Source organism: Macrotis lagotis, chromosome X (genome assembly GCF_037893015.1).
Source record: "Macrotis lagotis isolate mMagLag1 chromosome X, bilby.v1.9.chrom.fasta, whole genome shotgun sequence".
Classification (NCBI taxonomy): Eukaryota; Metazoa; Chordata; class Mammalia; order Peramelemorphia; family Peramelidae; genus Macrotis; species Macrotis lagotis.
Window position 1 is genome coordinate 451,669,552 of NC_133666.1, and position 12,603 is coordinate 451,682,154.

Sequence of the window (12,603 nt, forward strand, 5' to 3'; positions counted from 1 at the left end):
TCTGTACAGATGCTTCAGAACGTCATGGGGTAGAGCCAAGGTGGCAGCATGGAGGCAGGAATTCCCAGTTCTTCCCCAAAAAATTCCAAATGCCATAAAATTATGACTCTAATGATATTCTAGAGGGGCAAAATGACCGAGTAAAATGATTGCCCAGCTGAATACAACTTGGCAGATCCATGGGAAAGGTCTATTCCAATGGTACCAGGGTTGGAAAAAGCTGTAGCACAGCGTGGATCACAGCTGCACCATGCCAAAGAAAACCAATTTGTCTTCCAGGAACAGCCCATAAGGCATCCAAGTCCCTGGGGGCACCTGGGTCCGTGGCAACTGGAGCAGTTTCCAGACCTCTTGGCCCAGGGATTGCTGGGGTTGACTTGGAGGGTCAGAGGGAGAGCCACACCAGAGTGAACTCAGAGCCCAGGCCAGTGCAGATTTCAGGATAGCCCTGACCTGGGAACCTAGAGAGCCACCCAGCACTTCCAAGGAGCTCAGCCCATAGATGGTAAGGGGATGGGGAAAGACTGCGGAGGTCTCTCTGCTATCCCTAGGGCAGGACTCTGCTGTTTGCCCACACTCAGACCCAGGGCCCAGTCTGGAGTCCCATACTACCAAAAATGAGCAGGGATCTTCCTCACAGCTCCAGGGTAGAGGGGAAAGCCTGTGGTCATTCAGAGACCAGAGCACAGGCCAAGAGAGCAGTGAGAGCCTCTCAGAAGACATTGGAGGAATTTAGGGCTGGGGGGGTGGGGTTGATGAAACCCCTCCTCCAAAAGCTTTGGAAGTACATCAAAATCAGGTCATAGGCTGGGGAAATGAGCGAACAGGAAAAAAACAAGACCGACCACAGAAAATTACTTTAGTCCCAAGGAGTATCAAAATATACTCAGAAGATGACAAAGTCAAAGCTTCTGTATCCAAAGCCTCCAAGAAAAATAGGAATTGGTCTCAGGCTATGGAAGAGCTCAAAAAAAAGATTTTTGAAAAGTAAGGGAGATATAGGAAAATTCAGGAAGACAAATGAGAGGGATGCAAGAAAATCATGAAAATAAAGGCAGCATGGGGCGGCTAGGTGGCATAATGGATAACGCACCAGCCTTGGAGTCAGGAGTACCTGGGTTCAAATCCAGTCTCAGACACTTAATAATTACCTAGCTGTGTGGCCTTGGGCAAGCCACTTAACCCCATTTGCCTTGCAAAAAATTTTTAAAAAAAGAAAAGAAAGGCAGCAGCCTGGTGAAAGAGATACACAAAAAACACTGAAAAAAAATAACATGTTAAAAACCAGTTAGGTCAAATGGAAAAAAGCAGTTCAAAAGGTTAATGAAGAGAATGCATTAAAAAGCAGAACTGACCAGTGGAAAAGGAAATACAAAAGCTCTCTGAAGAAAATTCCTTCAAATGCAGATTGCAGCTAAGGGAAACTGATGACTTGTGAAAAATCAAGGAATGATCAAATAAAAGCAAAAGAATAAAAAACAAGAAGAAAATGTGTAATATCTCATTGGAAAAAGTGACCATAATTTAAAAATTATTGGGCTACCTGAAAGTCATGATCAGGAAAAGACTTTTTCAAGAAATAATATAGCAAAATTTCCCTGAGAGCCTAGAAGCAGAAGATAAAATAGAAATTGAGGAGATCTGTCAATCACCTCCTGAAAGACAACTACCCCAAAACACTCCCAGGAATATTATAGCCAAATTCCAGAACTACCAAGACAAAGAGAAAAAACTCTTAAGAAGTCAGAAAGAAATAATTCAACTACCATGGCACTAGAATCAGGATTACCAGGATTTGGCAACATCTATATTAAGGGCTCATAGGGCTTGTAATATGACATTCTACAAGACAAAAGACCTTGGAATTTAACTTAAAATCAACTACCCAGTAAAACTGAACATCCTCTTTCAGGGGAAAAGATTGACATTCAATGAAACAGGGGACTTTCAAACTTTCTTGTTGAAACAACCAGAGCTGAATAGAAAGTTTGATCTCCAAGTACATAAGAGTGTGGACAGGGATTATGAGGGATTTAATGATGCTGAACTGCATGTATTCCTACACAGGAAGAAGAAACTGGTAACTCATGAACGTTCTCATAGCAGTTAGACAAAGAATAGGAGGGAGCTGAATATAATGGCATAATGTAAAGATGGAGTCAATGGGTGAGAAAGGAACACACTAGGAGAAAGGGAAAGGAGAAGTAGAATGGACTAAGGTGTTTCACTTAAAAGAATTAAGAAAAAGCTTTTGTGGGGTGGCTAGGTGGCAGTAGATAAAGCACCGGCCTTGGAGTCAAGAGTACCTGGGTTCAAATCCAGTTTCAGACACTTAATGGTATCTGAATACAGACTTAAGTACACTTTTTTTTTTCTATCACTTCATTTCCCTTGAGGCTTCTCTATCTTTTTTGGGAGGAGGAGGTTTTTTAAGTTTACTTTCACAGAAAGATTGTTGTAATAATGTGAAAATAAATAAATCATTAAACAGGAAAAAAAGAATGCCTTGGTTACCTTATAATCTTATAAAATTTGGGTCCTGAAAATGGGGGGAAACTTAGATTTTGAGTTCCACTTCATTAAAGGGGACCATGGACCTTTTAATAAAGTGCCACTGCCTCAGAGCTCTGTCCAAGTATCTTTTATTGTATATTGACTATTTTAATCCCCACACAAGAGATAGAAAAGTTGCTCATTTCCTATGACCCAGTAATTCAATTCTGAATAGTACACTACAAAAAAATAATCTAAAAGGAAAGAATTAATTTGCATACAAATCGGAGAACTTTATACAGAGAAGACAGAATTACATTGAATTCTGAGTATGCCATAAACTTATCAATACTCAAATAATTCTTGAAGACCATTAAATTGTAAAACAAGCACCAAACTTCAGGTTTTTATCAGGACAATGAAACCACAAATTCAATGCAATAATATTGTTTAAAATTTTAAATACAACTTAGGGATTTTTCAATTGTATGAGAAAATGCTATATTAAAAATAGGCTACAAGAAGGTAGACAGATTAAATTCTAGATTAAACAATCATTTATGAATTTCTTTCTACCATTTTCCCAAATACATTTTCAAAAGATTCCGTAATTTCCCTTTTTTTAAGATGCCAATCTTTAGGGGCGGCTAAGTGGCGCAGTGAACAGAGCACCGGCCCTGGAGTCAGGAGTACCTGAGTTCACATGCAGCCTCAGACACTTAATAATTACCTAGCTGTGTGGCCTTGGACAAGCCACCTAACCCCATTTGCCTTGAAAAAAAAAAGATGCCAATCTTTATTGCCTACTGACTCCACCTGTCTCTAAAATAATTTACTATTTTTCTTTTTTTTATTTTTTAAATTTTTTTTAAATTTACTATTTTTCTATCATTCCAAGCTACTACCTAAATTATTTCCACTGAAGATACAGATGATTCCTCTTTTTTCCCAATCAAATCTATTAGTGGAATAAGGTAGTCAAAACTTCTCTCACCTACAGCTACAAAGATATTTTACACACACACACACACAATATACACACACACACACACATAATATATACACACACATATATATTATACAGAAGATAAATATTTATCTAAATCTCTATATTGCATTCTAATCTCATTATTGTTCACTGGTAAAAGGAACTAGAGTGAACCACTCCAAGAACAGGGAAGGAAAAAGGTGCCAAAATTCATTTCCTCCAACTCCATAAATTGTTTTTTTTTTTCCAGAATTACCTCCTAATCTCTCTTCTCTGCCTCAATTGCAGTTTTTGCTTCAAGGAAAATTCAAGGTAGGATTTTTACTATCTCTGATAATTCTTTTTTCCCACTAGCATAAGTGATTAAGAGTTACTTATTTGTTATCTTATCTCAGAGGCCTTGAGTTACTGTCAAAAAGGTAAGATAAATTAACAGCTTGTAAACCAAAGAAGAAATTTTAAAATTTAATGATAAGCAATACTAAGACTGATATTATTCTGATAAAATCCAAGATGAATGGGCAATTAACTGATTACATATTTCTTGGATAAAAACCACAGATGGACAATTAGCTGGACCCAAAAGTAAAAAAAAGGAGGAAAGTGGGCTGAACTAAATTTGAGAAAATAAAAAGTACTTTCAATGTCATACAGATCCTCCCTGACATACACACACACACACACACACACACACACACACACACACACACACAAAATCACTGTTTTCAACATCAGTATTTTCCCAGGAATGACATATATTTCTGAATTTAAAATTGCAAGTTATTCAAAAGATAAAGTACATAGTTTCTCCTTTGACCATGTATGTTAACTAAAAATGACTTGCATGTAGGAAGTAGAATAAAAGACATCATCAATGCACACTCATAACTAGAAAGGCACATAGTCAAGTAGCAAAAGTTGCATTTCTTCAGTTGTTGTTCAGTCATTTCCATTGGGTCCATTTAAAGATATATTAGAATGATTTACCATCTCCTTTTCCAGTTCATTTTAAGTGACTTGACCATGGTTACAGTTAGTGATCAGATTTGAACTCAGTTCTTCCTTACACTGAGACACACAAATGTCCTATAATGTTGCACTAGCTTCCATAAAATATTAAAAGACCAAGAGCAGAGTTTCTTAACCAAAGTCCATAGACTCCTCAGAATTTGTCTTTAAATATATAAATTGCCTAAGATTACTAAGGTAACTAATTATACATAAACATATAATTTTTCCCTTCCAAATTTTAGTGGCCCCAGAAATCTAAGAACCACTTTTATAAAGGAAGGTATTCAGTGTATTCAAACCAGGAATTTATTAAATGAAATAAAAAAGATTGCACATACCCTTGTGAGGAAGGTATGGATGGCTTATCATCTGCCCTCTGGAAAGAAAGAACACCAATATATATGGAATCACAAATCCAACAAAATAGTGACATGTCCAGTCAAAAAGGTTTGTTCTTTTTCTATCCAAGACTTTATCTAACCTCATTAAATGGAAACTTGGCAAATTTTAACTAAATATTGTATTTTGTATCTAGAGAAAAGGGCAGTAAATTGAATGTCACTGATTATAACTACAGATTACTCTTGGGCACCACTTCTACATCACCACTGTACTTTTAACTCAGACCATCCCCTACCTAATTTACCCACTTAGGGATATCTTCTGAGATACTCCTACATCCATAATGAAAACTATAAAGAAGATATTTTCAGATTTTACAAAGGAATAGAATGCTGCAATTTATAACAAAAAAGTTAGAAAATATTATAGAATGCAAAATGGATTAATTTTGATTACATTAAAATTGGAAATTTTTGCATAAACCCAATGCAATCAAGATTAAAAGGAATGCAATAAATTGGGAAACAATTTACACAGCTAGCATTTCTGATAAAATTTCATTTCTAAAAATGAAGAGTCAAATTTAGAGGAATATAAGCCATTCCCAATTGATAAATGGTCAAAAGATATGAATGGGCAGTTCTCAGATGAAGAAATTAAAGTCATCTATAGTCATATGGAAAAATGTTCTAAATCATTATTGATTAGAGAAATGTAAATTAAAACAATTCTGTAGTACCACCTAACCACACACAGCAGATTGGTCAACATGATAAAAAAGGAAAACCATCAATGTTGGAGAGAATACGGGAAAATTGAGATACTAATGTCTAGTTGGTGGATTTGTGAACTGATTCAACCTTTCTGGAGAACAATTTGGAACCTTACCCAAAAAGCTATAAAACTGTGCATAGCCTTTCATACAGCAATACTACTACTAGATTTGTATCCCAAAGAGATCACAAAAAAGGGGAAAAACTCAGAAGTACAAAAATATATATAAAGCAGCTCTTTTCAAAGTGGCAAGGAATTAGAAACTGAGGGGCTACCCATCAATTGGGGAATAGCTGAAAAAATTGTGATATACGAATGTGGAGTGCTATTATTCAACAAGAAATCATGAAAGGGGAGATTTCAAAAAAGTCTATTAAGACCTGCATGCACTAATGCTGAGTGAAGTGAGCAGCTAATCCAAGTCAATTCTAAAGGATTTGAGATGAAAAATACTATCCACATCCTGAAAAGGATCTATGGAATCTGACTGCAAAACAAAGCTTACCATTTTCAATTTCTAAAATTTATGTATTTATGTTTTTTTCTCTCTCATGGCTTACTTTTTGGGGTTTTTTCTTCCCTTTTTGATTTGATTCTTCTTTCACAATCTAATTAATATAATTGATTCTTCTTTCACAATATAATTAATGTTTACCATAACTTATACATGTATAATCTATATTAGATTGCTTTCTATTGGGAAAGGGGAGTGGGAAGGGAGAGAAGAAGAAAAATGTGAAATTCAAAATCTTACAAAAAAATGATCATTGACAATCATGCAATTGGAAAAACAAATAAATAAAAGTAAAAAAAAAGAAACAGAATGCTGCAATTTCATGTCCCAATAGGGAAAAAGGTCTACTGATACTGCATTGTTATTGGTTTACATTACTGGTAGAAAAACCAAGCTAGAGATCTGAAAGTCTTCTCAGAATTTCAACAATACATTCTCTACCAAGTCTCAGGTATGACATCTACATTATTTATTTTACATTAAACAAATAATTATTTCTAGTACTTTTCTACAGATAGGCATTAGTTGTATTTTCATTCAATGTACACTATTCAGAAATGCACACTCAAATTGAAGTGAGTTTTCTGAACTACAATTAAAAAAAAAAGCAGCTCTCCAGGAGCTCATTCAAACTTTCTGTAAAGTATTCTAAAATACAATATTCATTTAACTCAACAAGAATCCAGGTGACAAGACATCAAGTATTTAAACCCTCCAAAAGTAGTTTCCGCCACATAAGAAAGGCACTTGACATGTAATTCAAAAGGACAAGTAATTCACTTGATACTTAGAGCAACTGCTATCTTGCCAAAATTAGAAGCAGTGATGATTAGGTTTGATTAATTCTTCTGAATCACCCTCAGATACACATGAGCACATAAATTCTCCATTTTTAAGCAACTGGGACAATCAAGAAATAAGTGAAAATCCATGTAGAATTTCCTTGAACTCCTGGGTTGAGTAGTCACAAAGGGATGTCTTTCAAGGATCTTCTCTGTAGAAAGTATTCCTGGATGATTTATGTAATCAGAACAAAAGGATATAAAAGCTAAATTTTCAAGTATAATGTTCACTCTTCTTCTTGTTGTCTTTTCTTACTCTTTTGTTCTTTCCTAGCTTGGATGATTCCTCCTGAAAAAGGCAAAAATCAATATAGTTTGCTTCAACAAAGAAGACAGATCAAGGACAAAGCAAATAGAATTTGTCAGAATGCAAATATGCCAATTTTCTTCTACAATAAAAGATTCACATGTAAAATACAAATACAAAAAAGAAAAATTAACTGGCTCAAGCAAGCATGTTTTCCATGACAATTTACTAAAGAGACAAAATGAAATAATCAAATTTCCTCCAGAAGACATGGCTTTACAAAAAACATATTACTGAAGATTCATAGAAGTATTGATTAGTTGTAACCAAAAAAGTTTTAATAAAACTAAGTTATGATGATAGTGAGAATAGAAATAAAATATAAAAACCCCGATCTCCTCATGCCTCCCTTTCAAGTAGAATATCCATGAAAAAAATTATCACTGATTATCTACCACTTATAATATTTCACAAGCATCTATAATATTAATTTTTGAGTTCTTTAAAATATTTAAAATAATCTAGTTATACTTCTGAGAAGATATTTTCTAGATTCCATAACATTTTCCCAGTAAGAATATGACTTTTTATTGACTTACCCAATATATCAGTTTTAATAGAAATGGAAAAGTTTTCAGACCCATAGGAAAATATATAGTAGAAGTGATTAGTTAACTAATAATATAGCCTTAGTTATGTTGTAAAATGGCATCATTACAATAAAAAATCATATTGATTTGTTAATATTAACAAGTTATTGCCAGGAGATGGAAAGTAGCTCATATCTGTGTACTGTGAGAAGGGTGCTGAAATTTGTTTTTAGGACTGAATAAACTTTAATTGTGGATATTCTACTTGTTTCTACTTTCCCCTTCTCCAGTCAGGGAAGAGGGAAGATAAGATAACCAGCTTGATGAATTATTAATATGACTATAGTTTCAAAAGTTCCCCATCCCCACCCTTGGATTGTAAAAGGAACCAACAGGCTTGAGTTAGAAACACTAGTAAGACAATCCAAATTCAGTAGAGGATGTTCTGGGACCAAACATTTTACCATTATATGGAAACCACAAGCAAGTTGAATCTTCCCAATCCAAAAATGATAATGAAGGCAAGGTTATGCCTAAGGAATTTTAGAGGTCAGAAAATTCTGATACTATCTAGTATGATGTTTAGTAGGTTTTTTTACTTAAGTAATTTTTATGTATTTTTATTTATCTTAAACTACTGAATGATTTCTGAAACTGTGCATTATCTTTTCTCTTATACATAACCTTAGAAAATGCACTCTTGTGGTTTGGAATGTGTTGTAACAGGAAATAAGACAGTCAGAAGGGAGTATATCCAGATGTAACTATAGTTAGAAAAAGGTGCTATCTCAAACCTAGGGATTAAGAAGATTCAAGAGGTTGTTTTCCTTGGTCTTGAGGTGGGAGTCAGTGATCAGTGAAGGTATAACGAGTAGTAAGGTAGAATCCTAAAAGTAAAGGTCTTTCAGACTGATTCCAAGATGGGGAACAGGGACATACCAGAAGTTGGCAGAAATCATCAAGGCCTGAAAACAAAGGCTTCATCTTTTATATGTGGTAGGATCCCATTTGCTAGACCAGTATGACCAGAAGGAAGGTGATCTTATGAAAGCAGAAAGTGATTATTTGTAGGTAGATACCTAAGAAAAATTTTGGCAGATAGAATGTTATCATCTCTCTCAACACTAAAAGGCAGGTTGCTATTGGGAAAAAAAAAAGAGCTTGTTCCAGGAAAAAAAAAAACTATCAAGTGACATAGTTAAATTCAGATTCTATAGGTAGGAGGGACTTTAGCTATCATATAGTCTACTCTCTCATTGACCAATAAGAAAACTGAGACTTACAGGACGGTGAATTGTTCAAGGTCACTATTCTAGTTAATGATAAAAGTTTCATTCCTAGCCAAGGACACTTTCCACTATACCATACCCACAAAAGTTTCAATTTTCTGACAGTGCCTTTTTCAAACCTCATACAACTTGATATCTGTAGAGACTATCAATAACAACTTACTGGTGAGCCTGTATAATTCTCTTCCACCAAAATGTTTCTGGCACAGTTGTTGATGTGTTTAAAACGGTCTGGTCCAAGTAAAATACCACCATACCAACGGGATACCACCACCAAAACATTCCGTACATTCAAAATCTGTATTTTTAAAAACATGTAATTATTTATGGACCTGTAATTTCCTCAATGCAGGGCACTCCCCAGCATAGAAACTATCTTTAACAATACAAATGAAAACAGTCCTTCAATCTTTAGTTTTGAGAGGTTTGTCTAAAGCTCCTGACTTGGTAAATGACTTGCCTAGGGTCAAAATACAATTTAAATCCATTCTTCTTGACTCTGAAGCCCTAGTACTCCATCTACTACGGCATGCTGCCTATCAATTATTTATGCATTTGTATATAAATACAGTCTTTAAAGGAAAAAAATTCACATAAAATAAAGCAAGACAATACTTCTAAGTACTGTCTAACTTCTGCAGGCATCGCATTGGGACCAGATGAAAAAGTAGAAAGGAAATCAGATTAGCAATCAAAGAGACCTGCGATCAGTATTCAGAATCAAGCAATTTTTCAGGTGAAAAGAATATCATTGGGAAGCATCTGGCCCTCAAGTCACCCAGAAGGATTAATTCAATTCAGTTCAAATAGAAAAATACTTATTAAATTTATTAAATTAAAAAATTATGTTGTATAAAACTATTAAAAGGATAAAGGATAGATTATCAGTCTTAAAAGGACAAAGGATGTCTGCATCAAAAATATTTCCAAAATCCTGAATCTGTTTATCTTTCTTCACAGTATATTCTGAAAATACTAATATTTACTTTTTTATCAAATAAATATTTATGAAACATTAAAAACTTTGATTTTTCCCAAGCTGATTATAAGGCACATTTTCAAACGGTTATAAAATATAAAATTTTTCAGTTTACTTAAGGTTCTGAACATAGAGTTCTGTAACTTTTACATTTAAAATTGAAGAAATGAAAATTTAGCTTTTAAATGAAAAAGCAAGGGGTGGCTAGGCAGCACAGTGGATAGAGCACTGGCCTTGGAGTCAGGAGTACCTGAGTTCAAATCTGGCCTCAAATACTTACTAATTACCTAGCTGTGTGGCCTTGGGCAAGCCACTTAACCTCATTGCCTTGAAAGAAATAATCAATCAATCAATCAATAAATAAATAATGAGAAAGCAGCTGTAGAGTTGAGAAATTGCCCAAAAAGTTCATTCCAGCTGTATGAATGAATTCAAAGCAATTCTGAGAATAACTATTTTGTTATTTGTGATAATCTATCCCTCCTCCTTTTATCTGGATATAGGAAACAAAAATATAATCCTATCTATGTAAAAAAAAAACAAACCAAAAACCCCATTCAAGAGTTAGACTAGAAATGGCATAGACTTAATTGCTTTTATCTAAATGAATTTCTTCCAATAATGAGAAAAATGAAAGTATAGTGCTTAGGAAGATTTTCTCTTATTTCTACCTGCATAAGGTGAAGGAGACGTCCACCAGCTGCTGTTTCCCCATCATCTTCAGAGTCCTGCAAGAAAGTCTGCCTATCTTCACAGTATATTCTGCAAACATATATATATACATATATACTGCTGTTAAACTCTGAAACTCCCAAGTATAATTTTCAACAAGATTAAACGATTATTCTGCAATACTGGCTGAAGTTTCTAAAATTTCTGAATTAGCATATTTGTAAATAATTCTACCTGGAGTTCCTAAATTGGATTGTCAACTCTTCACTGTTTTTTATTAGAAATCTATTTACTATTTTTTTTAGGAATAACTCCTCCACTAAAGTCCAACTATAATGCTTCATTGTGGAATGAAGAAATTCTTGGATTTTCAAGGTAATGCCCATGAACATAAGTTGTCAAGTGCAGCTAAGATGAAAGGTTTTTGAGTTCAAGTTCATTCAAGGTCAAGATTCAATTTGAAGACTAATTCAGAGAGGATCATCAGCTAAAAGTTGATTTTAAGGTGATAAGTTTTCTTGGACAGACAAGTTCTGAAGAATTGTCTGCTATAGCATCAAGGGGTATATGCAGAAACAAAATGAAAAAAATCACAATGATGAAAAATCAGGAAAAGGCAAATACTACAAGGTACCTCCTTTAAGCTAATGAAGCTACTATTACCTTCAGAAATATCAGATACCACTCTTGCCCCCTTCCCTGCTTCTCTTACTAATATGTAACTTTATAGATCTGCTAGAACATAGTTGATAAGAAGCAACAAATCAAAAGGAGAGAATTAGATGTATTAGCAGCAAGAAGTGATAACGAACAGTTCAATCACTCTAAAAAAGCAAATACAAAAAACCCAAAAAGCATTTGGGTCAGTCTATATTAAATTCTGTTGTATTGAATTAGTTCTTGAAGTAGTATGGCACAGTAGATAAGAGTACTGAACATACAGGAAACTTGAGTTCAAACCTTGCCTCTAATACTAGCTATAACAAATACTGATTTTTCATACAACTTTGAAATCTGAGGTCTTTAAGCAAACCAAACAAATGAGAATAAACCCTCAACAATACAACAAACACTCTTCCAAATTCACTGTACTAGTTTGTTCATTCAGGTTTTAACGATTGAAATTCTGGTTTGTTTTCAATTTTATTTACTTCAGATACAGATGGTTCTTTTACAGATCAGTGTTACTTTGCCTGGCTTTATTTAAAAAAAAAATGTAACCCCATTCCCTTGCAAAAAAAAATAAAACTAAAACAACAAAAAATACCTTTTCATTAATTAACAGGGGTTATATTCCGGTCATGACTCACCTGTAGGCATAGATATTGTGGGTAGCATTGGCTATTTTCTTATTTTCATATAATTTGGAAAGAACCATCTTTACCTTGAAAATAAAAATAATTATTTTTTTCTCATCCATGAATAATTTTAAATGCTACATAAACAAATGATGAAACAAGTTCAACATAAAGCATTTTCATATAGTCTGACAAGCTAATAAAAGTATTCAAAGAGCCTCTAAAACCTAATGGTAATTATTAGAGATTTCAACTAGGCAACATCTCATGGATTTTAGAGTAAAATATTCTCTATTCTGTTTTTATGGGTACAGAATAGGGAAGTTGGGGGTTGGTATCTTAGATTCTATCTCTAGAGTCAGAAGAAATGAAATCAACATATTTACTAGATGCCCACAAGCAGAAAATACCACATAGTACAAATTTTACTCATAATAATAATTGATAATAATAATATTACAATAGCTAGCATTTATATAGTACTTCACACAACATCCTTGGGAGGTAGGTAGGTATTATTATTAACATTCCCCACTTTACAGATAAGGAAAACAAGATATTCAG

General features: G+C 34.1%; 1 protein-coding gene across 4 annotated transcripts in view; it reads right to left on the reverse strand.

Annotated features, from left to right (window-relative positions):
* Positions 1–12,603, reverse strand: part of IMPACT (impact RWD domain protein) — a 66,642-nt gene that overhangs the window by 31,291 nt on the left and 22,748 nt on the right. The window contains exons 8-12 of one of the 4 annotated variants that reach the window (XR_012472492.1): positions 12,052–12,125; positions 10,741–10,831; positions 9,254–9,388; positions 8,741–8,842; positions 3,469–7,253 (exon numbers count right to left, since the gene is read on the reverse strand). Coding sequence is in view for 2 of the 4 variants with exons in the window: in XM_074207009.1 (XP_074063110.1) it covers positions 7,179–7,253; positions 9,254–9,388; positions 10,741–10,831; positions 12,052–12,125 (375 nt within the window). In the remaining 2 variants the exon portion in view is untranslated. The other 3 variants (XR_012472491.1, XM_074207009.1, XM_074207010.1) reach the window with 3 other exon arrangements.